Source organism: Conger conger, chromosome 9, assembly GCF_963514075.1.
Source record: "Conger conger chromosome 9, fConCon1.1, whole genome shotgun sequence".
Classification (NCBI taxonomy): Eukaryota; Metazoa; Chordata; class Actinopteri; order Anguilliformes; family Congridae; genus Conger; species Conger conger.
In genome coordinates this window covers 26,216,487-26,240,406 of record NC_083768.1, presented here as the reverse complement: position 1 = coordinate 26,240,406, position 23,920 = coordinate 26,216,487, and the positions used below count along the sequence as shown (strand labels likewise).

At 38.1% G+C, this 23,920-nt stretch overlaps 1 protein-coding gene across 1 annotated transcript; it reads left to right on the top strand.

The window, feature by feature from the left end:
* Positions 1–215: 215 nt before the first annotated feature.
* Positions 216–23,920, top strand: LOC133137612 (nucleolar protein 4-like). Its single transcript, XM_061255955.1, has 10 exons — positions 216–467; positions 8,288–8,437; positions 8,734–8,845; positions 11,695–11,807; positions 13,716–13,845; positions 14,941–15,197; positions 16,000–16,176; positions 19,295–19,408; positions 21,666–21,828; positions 23,727–23,920. Exons 1-10 carry the CDS (start codon positions 216–218, stop codon positions 23,918–23,920), a joined length of 1,662 nt encoding a protein of 553 aa, XP_061111939.1.

Sequence of the window (23,920 nt, the reverse complement as noted above, 5' to 3'; positions counted from 1 at the left end):
GATGTTCAGTTAACAAGACACTGGATCATGACATTGAGCTAATGCAACGTTTGCATATACATTTTAAACCTGTTAAATTTGGAATTAAGCCTTGTAATATGCGTTTTAAATAATTACCATCTAGCAAACAGGTGTCTACAAAGTAATCAAATATCCTAATCATAAAAGACGAAGAGGAAGACGTCAAGAAGCATTCCAGTACCCGGTTAAGGATTATGGAAGTAGATCGGGACATGTACCGCCAATTTCAGGACTGGTGTCTCAGGACATATGGGGATTCGGGAAAGACAAAGACCGTGACTCGTAAAAAATACGAAAGAATTGTCCAGCTCCTGAATGGATCTGAGTCCAACTCATCAGACAATGCAAAGTTCAAATTTTGGGTAAAATCTAAAGGATTCCAGCTCGGGGTTCCAGAAGACAACAGTGAAGAAAAACAAGTGCTCTATGTTCCAGTGAAAACAACGGTTAGTAGGCTAAATAGATAGTACCTTATCGTCATTAGTGAGAAAACGTGAAACTGTAACCTGCTAAATCAGGCAATTCCCATTTAGGACGGGTTATCGTGAGTCTGCATCGGGCAATTCACTCGTTTTAAAATATAGTTCCCATATGAATGCTGAAGTATGCATTTGTGTTATTTTATAATATGATTCAGTTAGTCCAAATGGTAGCATGATGTAGGAGATGCATTAATTCAGAGAGGCGACAAAGCTTCCGTTAAATTATTAGCTTTTATAGATGAACGTCTAAATGCTCCCATATTTTAGGCTATTTGTTCGTTGATTCGGAAGCAAACGTAGGGAACATAATGTTACGCTAATATTCACGTGTGTCTTAAATGTTCAATCTAACCTAACATTTTGATTAAACCAGCATGTGATTTTAGTCCCACCATTGTTTTAGCTGCATGCAAATGTTTGACTCCATAATGAGGATTGCAACAAAGGCGTCTTTATTGCTATAGCCTACGTTATTGCGTCTTTGACGAAATAGCTTTAATCGCCATAGTCTCTGACATCTGTTCTTGGTCCCATTTTGTTTAACCAGGTGTATCATAGCCTAGCCTATACATACAGGCACCAACAACTCTCGCATAGGATGCCAGAAGTCAAAGAAGAATTCTAAACAAAATACTCTCACATTTTGTACAGAACCATTTTGTCTTACATATGGGTAGCTATGTCGCAGATAGCAGTGTTTTTATTCCATGACTATTACTTCGGGACTGACTGGCTTGAAAGTTATTACTGTAGTATTATTACATATTTGACGATTGTCTATAATCGGAATAAAGGTAGGCTACAATAGGCACATTTCGGATTACTTTTATGCCGCTGTTTTTTAATTTATTATTATTATTATTATTATTATTATTATTATTATTATTATTATTATTATTAAACTTTAACATATTAACATTTTGGACTTTTACTACTTTAACTACAATGATTACATGATTACAAAGTTACATGTTCATGTTACCATGTTATCGAGACATTGCTACCTTTGTCTAGTTAACTTCCATCCAAAAAATGTCAGACAACAGATTCAATGGTGGAACAATGTTCTTATATTTAACTCATTCTTAATCTGTCTACAAATTATCAGCAGGGTAAATTATGTCATGAAAACATTTTCAATGAAGGCCTGATTTAACTGTTACCTTTTATGCATTTAGCAAATGCTTTCATTCAGAGTGACTTACAGAGCAGTCATTTCAGGTTAAGTACCTTGCTCAAGGGTACAATGGCAGTACCTTGTCTGGGAAGTGATCTTGTAACCTTATACTGAGTTACAGTATAATCTAGGTTTACATGTCCTAACCATTATGTTATACACTGCTATAAAAACACAAACCTCAAGCTCTGTTTTGAGGACGTGTGTAACAAGGTCAGTTTTATAGTTTGAAGCATCATATAGGGGCAAGGATTGTTTGTGCCTTGGTTGGGATTTTATACCTTGTTTCCTTTTTAGAACATAATTGTACCATTTGGTGTACAATTACAATTAAACAAACACATGGTGACAAATTTATGCAGCACATGATTTTCTTATTTTTAACTTATAACGCTGTTACATTTCATTGTCCCCAGCAAATAAACAAATACATTGTTTCAGCTGCAGTGGAATTTTAACAGACTCAAGGGCTCTGAAGTCTCTCCTACCAGAAATGAGAATCGAACATGTGCCAGCAATAAAGGTACAATAGGTAATTTTTGGGCTTCTAATGGTCAAGAGAGGAATTGCAGCAACAAACACCCTCAAACCACAACACTGTTTATCCATCCCCCTTCTATGTGAACGTGCTGGTTGAGCTGTGGCAATTAGAACCAATTTTCAACCAATGAGCTTGAATTATTGTCCAGCTATACGATGTGTTGGTACAGAGTGTCGGTTCGTCAACTGTACATTTTGAAACCCGAATTTAAGGACTATAAACACAGGCAGAGGGTGAGTCAATGTGTCAGTGAGCCTTTCAATGATAGGAAGGGATTTACAATGGCCTTGTAACAATGTTTTAACACAGAAATCTTACCTATGGTACCTTTAATGGAGACATTCACACATAGATGCTACTACAGTAACATGCTACTACAGTAACATGTCATATCTATAGCAATTACAGGAAATTAAATAACAGTGTCCTAATTTTTAATGGGAACTTCTGTATTACATTTTAGCCAATGACAGAATTAATTTCGCTCAAACAATGGCAACTGCTGGCTAATCGTAGCATCCTTTCCCCTTTAAAGGGACCTCACAGAAATTGACTCTGCATTATATTATGTTTCAGCATAAGGATAATATCTGAGCTATGTCTAAAAATGAAGTCTAATAAATACCTAATAAAGTGCTCACTGAGTGTATATAGCTGTGGTGATGGTTGTTCATAGGTCAAGACTAATTATGTTTGGCTGGGTATGTAGAATACTCTATTTTCACCCCACCTGTTGCCTACAAGCTTTTTGATTTTGTTCTGGCTTTCCTTCATATCGAACACATGACTTCTCCTCTATGTGTTTAGTATTTTGGGTTTCTATCAATGGCTTGTGCCTTTGATTGGCCCTCATGTTGGCTCTGTAGCAATGTATTATTATTATTTTTTGTTGCATACTTTGGTCCAAACCACAAATATTCCAAATTACACAAATTATATCCAAATTATGCTGTATTTTATGTAAAACTGATGACAACTCTCCACATTTATTAAATAGCATATTTCATTTATGTATTCTTCGGATGCCTATCTTAGTTAATAAAATAAATGGTGCTGTTATGCTGGCGAAAAAAGACTCACTTGTGATTCTTATTCAGAGCTCATTGAGTAGGCTTAGTCAGCAACTAATGTGTATCCTGTAGCATAATGTCATTAAATGCTTTTGCACAATAATTACGTTTAAAAATATGGTTGGTTGGAGAGTAGATACTCATTCATTGAGTAGGCTTTATCATTTGCAAACTGCAACACACAGACGCAGCTTCCTGAAAGAGTCGTGTGTTCGTTCAGTGGAGTGAAAGAGTAGCTCCCCAATCGATTAATGGTAAATGGAAAATGGTTGGCATTTATATAGCGCCTTTATCCAAAGCGCTGTACAATTGATGCTTCTCATTCACCCATTCATACACACACTCACACACCAACGGCGATTGGCTGCCATGCAAGGCGCCAACCAGCTCGTCAGGAGCATTTGGGGGTTGGGTGTCTTGCTCAGGGACACTTCTACACAGCCCGGGCAGGGGATCGAACTGGCAACCCTCTGACTGCCAGACCACTGCTCTTACTGCCTGAACCATGTCGCCCATTAGTTCAGAGACACTCATTCGTTCAGTGTGAGAGTAGGCTTGCGAACTGCCAGCAGCTAATGTGTTTGCATTTTGGGTTTACAACATTATGTCCTGCAATATCAAGTCATTTGTGCTTTTTCACAATGCGATTATATTAAAAAAATATTTGGTTGGAGAGTAGATGATCTCATTGTCGAGACTAGACTATCATTTGTGAACTGCAACACCACTCCCCCAGACACTCATTCGTTCAGTGGTGGGCAACTCGGTAGTAATAGTGCGAACTGCAAACTCTTCACATATCAGAAGGCTTTCAAAGATCAATAGGCTAAACATGACAATTCCTTTATTATTCCCTTGTAAATTGCTTTGGGAAAAATTACCAAATTACATACATTGCACTGCCAAACAGAGATTAACATTTAAAAACTTTGTGCAGATAACTGTAGCTTTAAAGACAAGCTCTCACTTCCTTGGTTGCACATATATACAAGTGAAACAGAAACTTTGGTGGAATTTCTGAAGGACGGTGAGTTGATTTGAGGAGGCGGACGTCAAATGCGGATAAGTGAAAAGAATATTATTTTGTAAAACCTCATTTTCTAGGAAGTGGATGGAAACAAACTTTGTATTATAAAGTACCTTAACCAATTTTTTTGGGAATAAATTGAGACATTGTTATGAAGAATTGACTAAATTGTGGAAAAAGTGAATTTTGATTTCAGCTTGTCTTGAATGTACATACTTATTCTAATTCAGACCATCCATTGTTGCTGGATTAATCAACAAAGAAACATGTTACATTGAAAGCATGGGGTCATCTCACATTGATATCTGTAATTCCTAAGAGGAAAAGATGGCCTATGATTCAGCTCCTCTGGAATAGAAGTCATGCTACAAGTACCCATCATTCCCACACTAGGCTCTACTACAAGGCGGCAAAAATGCCAAAACTGTGTGCTACCAAAAAAACATTATTTGTACCAGCCCCAGTTCTAGACTGTTCTGATTGGGGGGGCACTCACTGATTTTAGAGGGGCAACTGTTCGTGTTTGAAAGTGAGGAAGCGAAAGTGATTACAATTGGCCATTATAGCAAAAATCTGACCCCCACCCCCTGTGCCCCCACCATCCCCTTGATCCGGCTTTGAAACTTTTAAAATTCTGTTTAGTCCCTTCGGAAAATCGTGAGGCATTTCTAAACACATTTGCATTACGGTAAATTAGTTGAACCACTAATCCATGACAGGATGAATTGCAGTTGACTTGTTTCCGTGCTGCAGCAGGTCTTTGAGAGGGCTCTGCCTTAAACTGCTTCAGAATTGTGCCAGGCTGCCCTGTCCTGTGGGGTCAGCAGAGAGTGCTGTCCGTACTTATAACTGGGGTTGCCTCTAACCCTACCCTGAGGCAGGCTGCCATTGCACCTGTGACAGGAGAGAGATGCTCTTCCTCTCACCGTTATCATTATGCACAATTTGCTGTGCCTTTTGGGGACGAAAGGGGGATTAAGGAATTTTGTGAGGGATTAAAATAGACACTTGCTGCAAAATTGTCATTAATGGCCTCATATTTTATAGTTTACTGCTGCCCAGTTTGTTCAGAGCACCAGCTGGGGTGAGTTTTTGGCTTCTTTAGTTTTCTTTTTCTTTGCTTTTTACACAAATAATGGAATAAAATAGCCACTCCTTCATGCTTTTTTGATGTGTCCTGTGTAATCATTACCCTGGACTTAGACATTACAGTGTGTCGTGCACAGTAAATGAAGCGCAAGCTATGCAGTGCAGAGTGTGTGTGACAGATCAGGTCTTGCCCGAGGCGGCCGCTTACCCTCTCCTCGGGACTGTGTGGTTACTCTGGAGCAAGGGGCTGGGAATTCTATCTGTGTTGCCATGGAGACAATTTATTATGCTTGCCTGTGGTCTGTGTTCCATACCAACAGCTTCACAAGTAAAAAAAAGGAAAAAAAAAAAGAAGGGGGGGGGGGTACCAAAGAGGATTACAGGCTGTGTAGCAACACCATGCACATTAGGCTGAAAATGTTGTAATTATTATGCAGTTCTTGCTCATTCTGCTTCTATGCAGCTAACTAGGCAATGCAAATCATCAGGCCTCAAAAAGGCAGGTTTACTGACCATTTAGCAGAATGCTGCTGAAAAAAACTGGAGCAGCTGATAAATGATGATAAATGCATGTTGAGCACAACGGTGTCATAAAACAGATGGAATTATTATGTATTAACACAATAATGTTAATGTTTTTCAACATTCAAAAAAAGTAACAGAAAAGCTCAATGAATACCAATGCCTTCAGTTGATTCATGGTTCAGCTCACAAATTTGAGAATGCTGTCTGGATTTCTGACTCAAAACGACAGTAATTTGCAGTCTGTAAGAAGACTCCCACTTGATTCTATTCCAGGCTTGTGAATATGTCGAGGAAAATGCACAAATGTTTTTGGATCAATTTTTAAATTGGCATTATACAGGGAAAAATTCCCAGTTAAGCAGGTGAAATGCTATCGTAATTATACACTCAGTGAGCACTTTATTGGGTATTTATTAGACATATTTTTTTGATTATTGGTTTTCTGCTGCTGTAGCCTATCCACTTAGAGGTTTGACATGTTTCAGAGATGCTCTCCTGCATACGTCTGTTGTAATGTTTGATTATTTGCGTTACTGTCACCTTCCTATCAGCTTTGACCAGTCTCCTTCTCCTCCTTCTCCTCTGACCATACTCATCATTCTCTGCAAACTCTAGAGACTGTTGTGCGTGAAAATCCCAGGAGAACAGCATTTTCTGAGATACCAAACCAATCTGTCTAGCAACAACATCCATTCCACAATGTAGAATGTTTGGCGATATTGTCATCGAATTTTAATTTTCAGAATTTGTCCAGTGTTGTGGCAGTTCATTGTGTTTCTAAGCACACCAGCCACAGCTACAATAATCAGAATCCAGTCAAAAACAGAAAACATTTTCAATGAGAAAATAAGTTTCCACTTCCACTGTGTTTGAGCTTCTATAACTTTGTTATAGTAAGAGTAATTCTGACTCTTGTAAAACAAACCCCAAAGGGTTACCTTTCAGAAGAGAACTCATGCCTGTAGTTAAAAGGGTCCAAGAATATTTCAATATTGTCATTTTCAAGCTTGTGTCAAGATACTTAAGGGATTATCTATTATTGTTACTCTTTCTCAAACAATATACTGTAACAGTGTGTTTGTGTGCGTGCCTAGGTTGTGTGTGTGTGTGTGTGTGTGTGTGTGTGCGTGTGTGAGTGAATATGACTACCCATGTAGTGTGACTACCGGGATACACCTGTCTGTTTTCCTTTTTCATTGCCTAGGCATGCTTAGAAATAAATACATGCCAAAAACAGAGTTTCAGTTACAATAAAGTGTCACAACCATACCCAATCCAGGGTATCCATTACATAGCTGGCTATTTTGGCATGTGGGTTTGAACCTAGCATGCATTTGTGAAGCATCACATTTATTACTACCATGGAAGTTAAACCATTTTACTAATAAAATGTGACTGCTAAATAAAAAATATATGAGATAAGAATTATTATGTTTGTACCTCAAAATGATGGCTTAATAAACCCAATATTTCTCCTGTGATCTACATTACCTCAATTCATCCCTTGTTGGTCAAATTGATGGTGTTACAACTAACCCATTTCAACCATGCCTTGTCTTTCCTACTCCTGCATGACTCACAGTTTCTGCTTGCTGGTGACAGATTTGTTAATAACTCTTGATGCAGTTTTCAAATTGTACTGCCACTCACACGTGAGAAGCACTTTGCAATAATACATAAGTGAAAACAAACCCATAATTCTTGTGCGAATGCAGCAATGCAAAATCCCCATGTTTCAACATGCCCCTTGTTAGATTATAACCCGGTCTCCCCTACATGACATATGTACTACAATTGAACAATGAATAAAATTGTCACAATTTGCAAATTTTCACACCAAAGTTTTTTTCCATCCACTTCCTGGAAAACGATTTGAATTGAGATTTTATATCATTGTGTACCAGTGTGAGCAAATATCAATCAAATGTCTGTTCCCCTCCAATCAATATCCAATATACTCAGATATAAACCTCCAAATGCTCATTATTTGGTAATAATGATAAGAAATAGTTGAAAATACTTTGAATGCACTTGGAATTTCTGGGCAACTACTCTCTTTTACTCATTGATAAAACACTACAATGAATTTGGTGGTGTGATGAGTCTATTGATTGCCACAACATACAGTAGTCTACATTACAGAAGTGGTTTATTGTGGGATATTACAAAGTTAACTAAAATGACATAATATGAACATGTCAACATCTGCCTGCACACTTTGTGTATACGTTCATTTTATTGTCTTAATTTGATGTGAAATAAATTTCTGGACAACCTGCTCTTGTCACATCACAATGTAACATTTCTGTTTTTTCACTAGGTACTGTACATAATGTACATTTCTTTATTTCACAGGATGGTGCTGGAATGGACGAAAAAGTGTCCTTGAGGCAAGTTGCTGTGGTGGAGGATTTCTTTGACATAATTTACTCCATGCATGTTGAGCATGGAGCCAATGGGGAGAAAATACGCAAACACGCAGGGCAGAAAAGAACATACAAAGCGGTGAGTAGCCTGGACTGCTACCAGATAACAGGTAATGCACTTACGTATGACATAGGCTCTTGTATAGAAGATTTGGTAACAAGATGCCTGTAATACGTCTATTTAGTTGTTAAATATTTATTTGTAGTTAATGGTTGGCCAGCTAGACCTAAACACTAGCTCTGCACTCTGCTGCTAAAGAGCTTGCCCTGTGGCAAAAAATGTTAAACTGCTGTGCTGGTCATCCAATAGTGATTTCCTTCTGGTCCACTGTGCAATTTCTTTGGCAATTTCTTTTGTTTTTGATGCCTTTTTAGATTTCAGAGACCTATGCATTTCTACCACGAGAGGCAGTTACACGGTTTTTGATGAATTGTTCTGAATGCCAGAAGAGAATGCATTTGAGCCAAGATGGTGGGGAACATAAAGGTGAGTTTCCAGGGTTAGCATCTGTCATTCATTCCTAATTTGAATTAATTCTTGTTACATACTTCAATTCCAGTAAGTCTGTACTCTATGTAGGTGCCAAGTGGCAAAGATCATCTGAAATCTATAGGTATTAGGACTATATAATGATCTGGCTGCATGAGGAGTCTGTTAGCCTCTCATAACATAACTTCATCAAATGTTAAAAAGGCCTTTGATTTCTAAGAGTGGAATTTTAGAAATGTGTTCCCATCCCCAACCCCTCATCACACCATTAACCACATCAAATTTTTTAAATGCTTTCTACAGTTATCTTGTCTTGTACAGAGCCGTGGAAAGCCCCCTTCTTCATTTCCTCTATGACTGCATATTTATCAGACTGAATGATTCCAGATCTTTAGACAAAAGTTAATATTACACAAAGGGGTAAAACTTTACAATAAGGTTACATGAACTAATGTAGTTAACTAATTACCAACTGCAAATCACATGTGGTTTAAGTGCACATTGTCAGATTTTAATAAAGGGCATTTCTATACATTTTGGTTTCACTATGTATAAAATTGCAGCAGTGTTTATACATAGTCCCCACATTTCAGGGCACGATAATGTTTGGAACACAGCCATGTTATATAAGTTTTCATATTTAGTATTTTGTTGCATATTTTCTTTTCTTGCCATGACTTCCTAATGTCTGTGACCTACATCATCAGAGTGTGGATATCTTATTTTCAGGCTGTCCTACAAGTGATACTAAAACTTGCATTTGAATGGCTCTGTATGGGAATTTGGGGGTGGGACTAGATTCAGCTGTAAATTATGCTGATACAGTATGGAACACATTTGTTGGCTAAATGGCTTTAGGTCATCAAGGGTCCAAGGTATCAAATGAGCTTGAAACCAATGTTCTGCTGCCAGATATGTAGAACATCCTAAAAAAGTTCTTCCTGTTGAACTCCTGTGGAAAATATTAAGGAGAAACAATTATTTTTGTATCTACTGTATATCTGGATCTGAATCATGCACAATTAAATTAGAGAATGGTTGCACATTTTCTTACATTTTATACCGTTACAGAGGGTCAAAATAAGACTGCTCAACACATCTGTATGCCAAGTTGGTACAGGACTTTGCATAGCATTATGTTTATTGCTTGTTTACTATATTTAATCCCACAAAAAAGAAAATTAGAAAAATAATACAGTATCAGTATAAAAAAGGGTTAACTGGTTTTTAAGATATGTCAAACGCTGAATGGGGTCAAATTGATGTAGATGGCAAAATCATTGTGAATTGTTTTGTGAAATTGTCATTTAAATAAAATTAATTTAAATTAATTTAAAAACAAAAATCTAAAATCATAAAATCAACAACTAATGGCTATATACTGTATAAACACTCAGTGAGCACTTTATTAGGTATTTATTAGACTTACTTTTTAGATGTATTGGTCTTCTGCTGCTGTAGCCCATCCACTTCAAGGTTTCATGTGTTGTGTGTTCAGAGATGCTCTTCTGCATTCCACTGTGGTAATGAGCGGTTATTTGAGTTTCTGTCACCTTCCTGTCAGTTTGAACCAGTCTGGCCATTCTCCTCTGACCTCTCTCATTAACAAGGCGTTTTTGTCCACAGGACTCACTGGATGTTTTTTTTTACACTATTCTCTGTTATCCCGAGAGACAGTTGTACATGAAAATCTCAGTTTCTGAGTTACTTAAATCACGCCACCTGGCACCAAAAATCACTCCATGGTCAATGTCACTTTGATTACATTTCTTCCCCATTCTTTTGTTTGGTCTGGGCAACAACTGAATCACTTAACCATGTCTGCATGCTTTGGCTGATTAGATATCTAGATTAACGAGCTGGTATACAGGTCTACTAATAAAGTGGTTACTGAGTGTTTACTTTAAATGCACCATGACTGCCACCAAGACAGCAACACCTTATAATGGCATGTATTCCTAGGTGCCAGAGTAGGGTAGCATTCTGCAGCTGTGTGTAGTGAGTTAATGAATTTTGTTTTAAGCTTATTTTGTTGTTACCAGGTTTTTGGTATTTTAATTTTTTAGGATAGACTGTATAAAGTTTGGCAGCTCTCTTATTTTTTAAAAGAAAATATTATTTTCTTGGGAGCCCATTTGTCCTGCCTGCTCTATCCACTGCATGACCACTAGGTAGTCATTCAGTGCCATCCTGGAACCTGAGGTTAGCTGCCATTTAAATCTCCATAATGAATCATTATGACATATTTTTTATTTACAGGGGGCTATAAATTATTATTATTTTAAAAATATATATGTATAATAAAATGTATATACATTTCATAATATAATAATATATATAAAAATATAGGACTTTGGTTGATTCCATTGAATCATTAATAAAGCGTACTACTTTACTCATGTTTGAAAATATTGCATGTCAATAACTGTATTATTTTTTAGTTTACAGTGCTTTTTGTGCATATTCATCAAGGGTGCCAATAATTCTGGACCCCAATTTATTGTTCATTAGATTGCTCAGCATCTAATTAATTGCCATGAATGTCAATATTGTTTTGTAACTGGTTTCATAATGTACTGTGTTTGTCCTGAGAAAGTCAGAGAAAGGAATTATCTAACTATAGATCAATTTAATTATAATCAGGTTACTGTGAAATTTGAGAAATCCTATGGGACATTTACATAAGGGTCAATAAGAGATGGTGTTGTTTTTTAAAGTTATTGGCTTAGATACCGAATATGAAGACTAATTATTTAAGATTATTATTATTCTTAATTATTATTAAGACTATTATTTAACAATGGCATCAGACAATTTTCTGGCATTGTAACATTCTGTCGTTTCAGAGAATGGAAAGCCACCTACGTTAGTCACCAGCATAATTGACTACAACATGCCAATTACCATGGCCTACATGAAGCACATGAAGCTGCAGCTATTGAATTCCCATAATGATGAGGTAAAGATCTTGAGGCTATTGTTGTTTGTATTTTTTCCCCAACACAAAAAAATTACAACAATTGGCGCTCTGTTGAAAATTGACAAAACTTTGTTGGAGATGGGGGATATGGCAGATAGACCATACACCAAGGACAATATTTATTTGACCCTTTCTTGACTTATACATTATACAGTACATTGTATGAAGTTTAGAATGAGAGCTCTGCAGAACACAGTTACATACTCGTAATTGTGTCTGTGCAAGGTGGGATAATCGTGGCATATACATGCTCATGAATACAACAGCACATATCTAACAGGTGGGCAGAGCATTCAGTAACTCTAGTACAGTTATTGTTAATTGAATGTGGAGGGACTGGGAGTGAGTAGGCTTACCAGTTTAGTTAGATGCAGATATATAGCTAGCCAGCCAACTTCTTAATCTATCTAACTAGCTAGTTATCTTGCTACAGAAAATGACTTAAAGTTAATAACTAGCTATGAGGTATTTATATTTCCACCAATTTATTAGGTAGTTAAAATAATGAAAATTATGAAAGTATCTAATCAGCCAATCATGTAGCAGTGTAAACAAGCCATGCAGACATGGTCAAGAGGTTCAGTTTTTGTTCGACCAAACATCAGAATGGGGACGGAATGTGATCAAAGCAACTTTGACCGTGAAAAGTTTGTTAGTGCCAGATGGGGTGGGTTGAGTATGTCAGAAACTGCTGATCTCCTTGGATTTTCATGCACAACAGCGTCTCGAGCAGTGGTCAGAAACTCATCGCCATAGAGGACTGTGTGTATTCATTCCAACCTATTAATGCTGTCTTAATTGATTACAGTTACAATTTTTATGCAGGAGCCAATCTGAAAATAGTTCCTTCTACATCCAACCAGAACCTGAAAACAGCTTATCGTCTGATCATTAGATGTTAGTACTCTCATTTATCAATCTATTCACCTCCATAGTTAATTTTTGCTTTAAAACTATTCATTTAATTCAATGAACTATTAACTATTAAATTAAATTAATTATTTATTAATGTCCCGAAAATGAATGGGAGCGAATGGGAGCTGGAAAACCAGGAGGAACGGTGATGTTGTTAACGGTCAGCTGGGCCAACTGATGTTGCTCGTACTCAATGCTCCACAAAATTACTTCTGTTATACCGAACTGAAATATCCCTTTAAAGAGATTTTTAATCTCAACGAGACGTTACCTGGTTAAATAAAAGTTAATTAACAAAAAAAGCAAAGGTGTCAAACTCTGTATGCTGGTTTTCCTACATGTTCTGGGCACCAGTGGCTCATTTAAGTCTTTGATTGGCTAAAGAATCAACACGACTTGTTCTTGAGGCCTTAATTGGAACATGATTGAACGGAAGCCACAAAAACCAGCAGACAGTAGCCCCCTGGAATTTAGTTTGACACCCCTGTCATCAAAACAGTTAACTTCCTGGTACAATAAGTGTTCATGTGTTCTGTATGCTGTATGATGTATGTGTTTTACCAATTGAAAGTCATTTGAAGCATGACAATATGAAAATGATATTTCTTTCATTGGTTAACTATTGATAAGCCCTGCACTGTAGCAAATCATACAGCAGAGGGAGCCCTGTTGTACACAAGTGTAGGAGCTGTGTACTGTTAGCGGTATTATGTCATTCACATATTTAACATCTTTGGATGAAACAAGGAGTTTAAGCACAGCACAGGCAAATGTGGTCAGGGAATGTATCCATTTAAATTTAGAATATGTTGAATGGTAGAGTAAAATCTACCAGAAAATCCACAGATGATTTCAGATGACTTGTGTTTCCCTTTATCTTTAATGAAAAGAAAAACTAAATGTGCATATTTTCATGATGACATGCTTATGTACAAATTGAGATTATAATTCTTTGCCAATGGTATTTTTTAGGACAGCTCTCTGGATAGTCATGAATTTGACATGAGTGACTCTACCAGGATGTCAGCGATGAACTCTGACCTGAGCTCCAACATGGAGGATAGGATGAACAGTCCGCAGAACCTGCAGTTGCATAAGGATGGTAAGAAGGAAGCAAGCCTTTTCTGTACCAGCAGCATTGATACCGAAATAACAGGCCACTTACAGGTCAAATTCTCAACAAAATAGAAATATTCCCACAATGTTTTGGATGGCACATAGAAGTTCTTCAATTATCTTACTGAACAGCAGGGGGAAGACTGCTGGGAGGGGCCAGAAAGCAGACAGCCTCATTAGATATCACAGAGATAAACACTGTTAGCCATCTCTGATAATGTACTGGCAATAGAAAAGCCAGGGCATGGATCTGTGTCCTCTTTTGTGGCTCATCTTTGCAGTTCTTCAGCCAGAATGGGCTCTGTTTCCATGACAACCGCCACCTCCCTGTTTCATATAGGGAAGATTAGTTCTTATTGTTTAACAGGGAAAGGGAAGTCAGGCTAATCCCTGAGTGCACTTCAAGAGGAAGGTTGAGTAGTGCCAGTGAGGTGCTGTGGCTGTATTGATAGTAGTGATCTGCCACAGACAGTGATGTATGAAGTGTCAGCTTCAACTGTTTCTATTGATGATTAACTGCTTTATCCTGACCCTCATACAGCATTATCAGTGTCGGGTGGAGGCAATTTTTCAGGGGATTATACTTTTTCTGTTTCTGGAGTACAGTAGGTGGAATTCTGGCAGATTTGTGCACAAATATAAAGAAGTTCTGAGGTAGTCCTCGATCTACAAATTTAGATATTTAGTGCTAAATTAGAAAAAAAGGCGCTTTATAATCTTTTTGTATTTTAGTGAATTTTTTAGTGTCACTATAATGTGTTTCAGTGACCAGTGTAGTGTATGCTAACACATATAGTGAATAGCCCCATTGGAACACGTTACAACAGTGCCTCATAGGAATATAGTACTTTGCTTTTTAATTTATGTGAGTAAGCAATGAAAGTCAAACATATGCCGACTTCGAGCCAGGGGATAAATTATCAAAATGGTATGTGATTTGGTTTAATGAGCACAATCATCGCAGAGCAAACAAAAATAAATTGGTGAAAAACAGTTGCTCAGAGTTTAATGCACAGCATTAGCATTACAATCTCCCCTGAAGCAAAGCATGTTTGATTTCTTAAAATCTTCATTTTTTAAGATGACTCCGCGGTGGACACGGTCACTGGCAGTGAAAGTGTGACTTGTATCCCAGCAATGGCAAAAGCAGACCAGTGTCAGGAACATCCCAACAACCACTGCAGAGCAACCATGGACCGGGACGAGCAGCCGTTGAGTCCCCATAACTGCCCCTTAGTGGCCACATGCCATACAGATGGCCATATTGTCAATGGAAGCAGAAAATACAAGGTTATTTCTGTTGACAGCCAGGAGATTAAGATAACGGAAAATGCCAAGGTAAGAGGCAAACCTGCTGCCACAACACTGGTATAATCAGTTTGGTAATTAAGAAATTACAAAAGTATTTTTATCTTTTTGACTTGTTTTGAGTAATCACCATGGTCTAATGAAGACTGTGTGCAAGCAGCTGTACAACAACTGTGCTGTACTGTACGTGTAGTATATGCTGACATACAGGGCTTTTTTACAAGTTGATAATCCTAAATGATATACTTTTTAAATAGTGTAGAATTTTAAGAAATGGTGGAAAAACTTTTGCTGTAATGTACCAGGCAGCCTGCTGTATTGTGTACATACACACAATACAGTATTGTTTTAACACTGCTGCTGGAATCCACGATTTGAATGGTACTGTTCTTTCAAACATTAATTACAAAGTATTGGCACATGAATAAGACACTGGATGGACACCCAGGGAGTCTGGGACAGAGGCGGAAAAATCTTTCCAAAATTTGGACTGATGGTGAAATTATACTTGTTTGTTCCATTGATGCATGTCTTCCAATGAACATTTTAAGCACCACTTCATCTGTTTTGGCCTTTCATTTTCTATAAGCTTACCACTGCAAATTATGTCACTGTTACATATTTTTCTTTTTATCTTTTTTATATCTACTTCCCATTGCTTAGGTTCAGCACTATAAGAAAATGTCAGCAGTTCTATGCATGAAAAGCAGCATGTGACAGTGTGGAAACATTGCTGTCAATCATCATCTGCACAGCAGTGCAGTGTCAGTAATGCTAGAGGGAGCATCCATATTTGCCAATTGGAACACACTGTGTCGACTCTGTTTTTCAGTCTCCCACACACAGCCACTCTAGCTATGACTTTGAGAAGGATGAGATCGGAGGAATGCTGCCACCATCTCTCAGCCAAAGAGTAGATGATGATGACTGTGACCATGACAACCAAGATGACTGTGATAAATCCATGGATGCTGAGGGCCTGCAGGCAGAACAGCTTAAAATCTTCAATGTAAGTCAACCCAACAAGGTAACCCTACTAACCTGGCTGTCAAAGAACTTTTTTTTTAACTTTTAACTTTTCCTAAAATGAATAACCCAAGTACTCAGCTATACAGTCATATGTAAAACCTTGGGCCCCCATGGTCAAAAAGCCTTTTACAATTAATATCTTGATGAACATAAGCGAACCTGACCTCTAAATGGTACAAAGTTACACATGACATATTTCTTGCTTTTGTAATTTTTCCCCACTGTTCCTGGCAGAACACCTCTAGCTTAGAAATACTCTTTGGCCTCCTTGGATGTACAGCATGTTTGAGATCTCTCAATAATATTTGTTTCAATAATATTAAAGTCTGAGGACTGTGGTAGCCATTCCAAAACCTTCATACGCCTTTCCTGGAGGTACTTCATGGCTGATTTTGAGGTATGCTTTAGATCGTTGTCTTCCTGGAATACCCAACCTCAATGTCTGGACTGACCTGCGAACATTAGCCTCTAGAAGTTCTTGATATTTGGTGGAATCCTTTCTTCCTTCCACTCGCACAATATTTCCTGTGCCCCCAGCTGCCACATAACCACAAAGGATTATGGATCCACCTCCATGCTTAACAGTTGGCAAGGTGTTCTTCCCTACAAAGGCTTCACCCTTTTTCTCCAAAGCATACCTTCTTTGGTGGTGGCCAAAAAGTTCCAAAGCACATTGTTCCAAAAGGCTTCAGGTTTCTCAATGCTTTTTTTCATACTTCAGATGCTTCATTTTGTGTTGAGGTCCTAGGAAAGGCTTCTTTATGGCAACTCTGCCATGTAGATCTTTGTTGTTTAAAGTATGTTGTTGTCCTGTGAACAGCTAGACCTGTGTCTGCTACTCTTTTTTGATGTGTTCGTTCTTCTGAGCATTTCTCACTAGGTCTCAGGCCATTCTATCAGAATTTTTTCTTGGTATTTCAGACCTTGCCTTCAACTGTTCAATTTGTCTCCCATTTTCTAATAAAGTTTGAAATTAGTTTTTTTTTGCCCATGGTTGTTAACACCAGACAGGACAGCCACTGCAGTATGGAGTTACTTCAGAATAAGAATTTCATGTGGGTGGCAAAACAATCATGGGGGAATATTTAAAATGGTATCTAATCCTATATCAGTTTCACCCTTCTTCATAGACAAGTGTTCATAGACAAGTTTATACAGTTAAAGCATTTTTAATCATGAAAAAATGTTTTGGTTTTTACATTGTGGCTGATCGGTGTATGGTTTACATACAGTATATGGGGGACCATTGTGGGAGTTCTTTGACCATTCATTCATTCAAAAACTTTCAGGAGCCTTTGGTTCTCTTCAGTTCAAAACACACATTTATGATGGGGCTGGAGCCTGGAGGACTAGATGACCACTGCAAAACAGTGTGGTCATTTAACAACATATTTTGTGGTGTGCTTGGGATCACCATCTTTCTGAAATATCATTGGGTATTAAGTGTTGTTCTGCACAAACTGAATATAAACTACAGGGCTGTAGCATGTTGTCAAAGATCTGTACTGGAACACCTTAGTGGAGAGCTGGCTAATGTTAGCGTTGGGGCTGATCAATTTAATTTCCTGTTTTTTATGGCTTTCAGCAAATGCAAAGATTTAACTTAAAACTTACATTTTTGTAATTAATTTCCTTCATTTTTACAGGTTCAATTAATACTTAATAAGTCATTATGAATATGCATTAAAATGAAACCCTTGGCTGGAACTTAGCTCACATTCAATATTTTATTCGGCCCACTTGCCAACGTTAACTAGAGTCTTGCAAGCCCTTCCTCCGTATTTCTTATACATAGATGCCATCTACTGCCAAAAAGTGGTATTTTGCCATTCATTGATTATAAATTCTTATTGAATTGAGTTCTTAACAAAAGGTTTTGTTTTTATAGCTAGCATGCATAACAATGGATGACTTAAAAGTATAGTTAGCATCATTCTTTTCTATTTAAACAATAATTCTGCTGTCTGAAAATATTTTCTTCAGTCAAATATTAAGGAGATGACAGCTTTCTGCTGGAATTTGCATATTAAGTTATATCTTTCTAGCAAGATGGCATGAGCTCTGATCTGTAATGAGAACTATCCTGTAGCAGCCAGTCAGCTAGGTAGCTGGCTAGCAAGGTATTAGTACTTTTAAAAGCCTAACTATAGACTAGCTTGCTAGTTAATTAGCTGGAGTTAACACTATCACTGCTATTTTTCAGTGTAACTAGAGCTATCTGGCTAACCTAGTGAACTCACTTTAGGGTTGCCACCTGTCCTGGATTCTCTGGGACTGTCCCGGATTTTTGTTGTCTGTCCTGGAAAAAATACTGAAACTAAATGTCCCAGAATCTAAGTATTTTCGAGTGTTGCATACATTAGTATTGCTTTGCTTAATGAAATGTAGACAGCATATCCAGTGTTCATTCCTAAATATAATGTAACAAATGGTGCAGAGATGTTATTAACCTTCATGAATTACACTCTTTATTTGGGTAATGAAAGAGGAATTGGCACAAAGCACAAGGTAGTTGCGCACCACATTCCTTCAGGCTCATGCACCATTGAGAGCGATTGACAGTCCGGTTTACTCAATTTGCTATGTGTTCAGGATTTTTACAGGACTGAGGTGGCACCCTAACTCACTTTGTTGGTGTTTATGACTAATGTTCACCTCAGAAACTAAAATAACTGCGGATTTAGTTGTAAGTTTTCTGTTTTTGTATGCTGTTCTAGCTGGTCTCTTTTTGGCCACCCTCGCTTTATTGTATCCGACTCGTTTTCACAAATTGAATGCTTGCTACTTTGGACAGTCAGTGGCTGCTGCTAATCTGTTGGTGTGCAATAATGGTAATCTAGCTACTAACATTAAAACTAATTACATGCAGGTGACAACATTGCTGAACATAGCAGTCTCATGTTTTTTAGAACTTATTAGCCTGATCTATGTTAGCATTGTGTCTCCCCATGTTACGTCTGTGGACAATTAATCGTTGACATTTAATTCAAATGTAATAAATGTCTATCAACATTAACTTTTGCTTTAGATTTTGTGTTAATCTATGCACACCTATTTTAGGTGTTATTATTTTAAAAGAATATGTTGTGTTCTTACAGCCACAGTCAGTTCCTTCAAATCCATCCTCTGTGGCTGCAGAAAACATCCTGGTTAGTGCCTGTGAGAGTGAAAGCAGGAATGCAACCAAGAAGATGCGCCTACAGGGACCACAGGTACTACTACCATACAGTGGGCTCCAGAATTATTGGCATCCTTAGTAAAAATGTTGAAAAAAATCTGCATATAATGAACAAAATGGGTAATGATCTATATTTTATGTTACAGGAAATACAGGAAAACTGTATATTTTAATTTCAATACATTTACTCTCATGTTTCTGAGCTTTTTATTTTGTAATCTCATTTTGTCTGAAAATCACAGGTGCCAAAGTTAAAACCGAACAATGAGATAAAACCGAACAATGTCATTATCCTTGGACCTTTTTAAAGTTTATAACACTTCTTCAAGTTAATAAAAAATGATAACAAAAAATGATATGGTCATAACAAGTGGTAGAAATGACAGTGCATCCGAAAAGTATTCACAGCGCTTCACTTTTCCCACATTTTGTTATGTTACAGCCTTATTCCAAAATGGAATAAATTCTTTTTTTTCCTCAAAATTCTGCACACAACACATAATGACAACATGAAAGAAGTATTTTTGAAATTTTTGCACATTTATTAAAAATAAAAAACTAAGAAATACTTCTAAAAAATACTAAAAAATACTTCTGTAGACCGCCGAGACAGGATTGCCTTGAGGCACAAATCTGGGGAAGGGAACAGAAAAAATCCTGCTGCTTTGAAGGTCCCAATGAGCACAGTGGCCTCCATCATCCATAAATGGAAGAAGTTCGGAACCACCAGGACTCTTCCTAGAGCTGGCCGCCCGTCTAAACTGAGCAATCGGGGGAGAAGGGCCTTAGTCAGGGAGGTGACCAAGAACCCGATGGTCACTCTGTCAGAGCTCCAGCGTTCCTCTGTGGAGAGAGGAGAACCTTCGAGAAGGACAACCATCTCTGCAGCAATCCATCAATCAGGCCTGTATGGTAGAGTGGCCAGACGGAAGCCACTCCTTAGTAAAAGGCACATGGCAGCCCGCCTGGAGTTTGGCAAAAGGCACCTGAAGGACTCTCAGACCATGAGAAACAAAATTCTCTGGTCTGATGAGACAAAGATTGAACTCGTTAGCGTGAATGCCAGGCGTCATGTTTGGAGGAAACCAGGCACCGCTCATCACCTGGCCAATACCATCCCTACAGTGAAGCATGGTGGTGGCAGCATCATGCTGTGGGGATGTTTTTCAGCAGCAGGAACTGGGAGACAAGTCAGGATTGAGGGAAAGATGAATGCAGCAATGTACAGAGACATCCTGGATGAAAACCAGACTGGGGCGACGGTTCATCTTTCAGCAGGACAATGACCCTAAGCACACAGCCAAGATATCAAAGGAATGGCTTCAGGACAACTCTGTGAATGTCCTTGAGTGGCCCAGCCAGAGCCCAGACTTGAATCCGATTGAACATCTCTGGAGAGATCTGAAAATGGCTGTGCACCGACGCTCCCCATCCAACCTGATGGAGCTTGAGAGGTGCTGCAAAGAGGAATGGGCCAAACTGCCCAAAGATAGGTGTGCCAAGCTTGTGGCATCATATTCAAAAAGACTTGAGGTTGTAATTGCTGCCAAAGGTGCATCAACAAACTATTGAGCAAAGGCTGTGAATACTTATGTACATGTGATTTCTTTGTTTTTTATTTTTAATAAATTTGCAAAAATGTCAAAAAAACTGTGTGTAGAATTTTGAGGAAAAAAATGAATTTATTCCGTTTTGGAATAAGGCTGTAACATAACAAAATGTTGGAAAGGTGAAGTGCTGTGAATACTTTCCGGATGCACTGTATGTCTCAGAATGCTGTACTAGTTAGCAGTAGCATGCAAGTTCCCGTCTTTACAGAAAAGTTTTCTTCAAAGAGTGATTTAAAAAATGCCAAGTTTAAGTCCCATCCAGAAAGCCAAAAAAATGGAGAGAAATGGGAGAAACTCTTCAGCAGTGAACTGTTTCTTCTGCAGTTCACAGATATGGCCTCTCTCTTTGGATGAATGATTAGACAGAAGCCGCTTCTCAGAAAGGCTAACATTAAGCCATGACAGGAGTTTCTCAAAGTCGTGTGACAGATCCTATGACCTGGGCAATTTTGTGGTCTGACTAACATTGGCCTGAAAGTAAAGCGCTATGTTGTTGCAAACCAAACACTGTCCCAAGCATCAAGCATTCTGCATGAAGCAAAGATTTCAGATCAGAGCCATACTGTGAAGCTGCCTGAAGGAAGTAAAAATTACGTAAGATTTATTGAAACGTACAGTTATTGGATGAATTAACAACTTTGCATATTTTAATTTTCTCCCTTCTATGCATTGTCTCCATAGGATCAAGAGTTTTCTAATGAAAAACAGTGTACAGAAGAAAAAGCCCCGGCTGATACTGCTACACAGGAGGTGCTGTATATCAATGGTAATGGAACCTACTGTTGCCATAGTTACACCGGGTTAGGGGGAGGACCAATGAACCTCACTGAAGCTGCTTGCAGTGGTGAGTTCACTTATAGCATGGCATGAATCTGGGCAGCTTGGGATAAACTTAACCCTTATGGGTTTTGGGGGCACATTCAACTAATGAATGTCTAATTTCCTTTTTGGTTCTTTATGTCTATTTGTGCTGCACTTGTTCAAAATAAGGATTTGGTTTTAAATCATTGGAGCCTGAAAGGCACTGGATGTCAAATCACATGACTTCTTTTGAATATTTTGAAGGAAACCTCCTTTGTAAAAACCATGAACTGACAGAATAAGGTAAGAATATGACAGAAAATAAAGTGCAAAAAGATTAGAATTAAAGAACACATTGAATCTAACATATCTGAATTTTTAACCTATGAAATTAATTCATCCAATTTTTTAAACCGTGAATTTTTCAGTGTGTCAGATTCCATTTTCCAATGCCCCAATTTTTTCATTTCTAAATGTGCTTAGAGAATCTGGAGACTCTGGAAAAGGAGTAGAATTTGGATGCAAGCGATTTTACCTGTGGCCAATCATCCACATTGATTTATATTAATTGACATTCAAAAGCTGTCGAGAGAATTGTGTGTGTGTGTGTGTGTGTGTGTGTGTTTAAGGGAGGGGGGGTGGGGGGTTATAAAAAAGGTTTACGGTCAAACTTTTCAAACCCATATTGACATGATAGCATCACACAGTTGTTTATGCTGTGAATCTCCCGTTCCACCACATCCCAAAGGTGCCTTATTGGATTGAGATCTGGTGACAGGATGCCATTGGAGTACACTGAACTCATTGTCATGTTTGTGGAACTGACTTGAGATGATTTACTTAGCTGACAGGAGTGGAAGGCTGCTGCCATTTAGTTTTCTCCTGCTGTCACCCATCCACCTCAATGTTTAACATGCTGTGTGTTCAGATATGCTCTTTTGCATACCACTGTTGCAATGTGTGGTTCTTTGAGTTACTGTCACCTTCCTGACAGCTTGAACCAGTCACCCACAGAACTGCCCAGACTGGATTTTTTTTGCACCATTCTTTGTGAAATCTAGAGCCTGTTGTGCATGAAAATCCCAGCAGATCAGTAGTTTCTGAGACAATCTGACACTAACAATCATTCCATGGTCACATTTTTTTCTATATAGCCTAACATTTTAGCTCCAACTTGTATACTTTCCAATGGCCATCACTACATGTAAATGTCCTATATAGCCTAGAACATACAGTGCAGTGATACAATATCTGTTCTTTTGGATCTCTGTTCCAGCACATTCGATTTGAAATGAAAAAATTAGGTTAAATGCAGACTGTAAGTTTTAATTTGAGGATATTTACATTGCATGATCAGTTGAGGAATTACATCCCTTTTTATACAAAGTCCCTCCATTTTAGGGGACCAAAACTAATTTGACACTTGGCTTCTCAGCAGTTTCTGATTAGTGAGGTGTAATCAATTGCTTCCTTAGTGCAGATATAAGGACATTTAAAGTATCTAGTCTTGATTCTCGGCTTTTGAGTCTGTTATTGGCATTTGTCAACATGAGGACCAGAGTTCTGCCAATAACCTGGGAGCACACACAACAGTTACATTTGGAGCAAATGTGATTTGTGTCACCACTTCGTTACAGGTAACATTACTTATTTTACAACATAAGCTTATCATTATAATTTAATCAGACCATGAAAAGAGCCCCTGATCTACGAAGGCATTATCTGTGAGTTATTTGTTGGACCACTTTTTTTTATAGTGGACCTCCTGGGTGTTTTTGGTAGTACCACAATGTGTTTTATTCCTCAGACTAACACAGACATTCTCCTTTTGTAAGTCACTCTGGAAAATAGTGCCTAAGTAATTGCAGTGTAATTTAATTAATACAGAAACCCCAGAGTCAGTGTTGCAACAAAAACATTACTGGTGTGCCCTTTCTGCAGGCCCCACAGATCTCAGCATGAAGAAACAATTGACACCCAGCACTGGTTCATCCAGCAATGGCAGCCTTCAGCCCCAACTCAACTCCAGTGAAATTAGCACTGTCAGGCAGCTCATAGCTGGTTACCGGGAATCTGCAGCCTTCCTGCTCCGCTCAGCCGATGAACTTGAGAGTCTCATATTACAGCAAAACTGA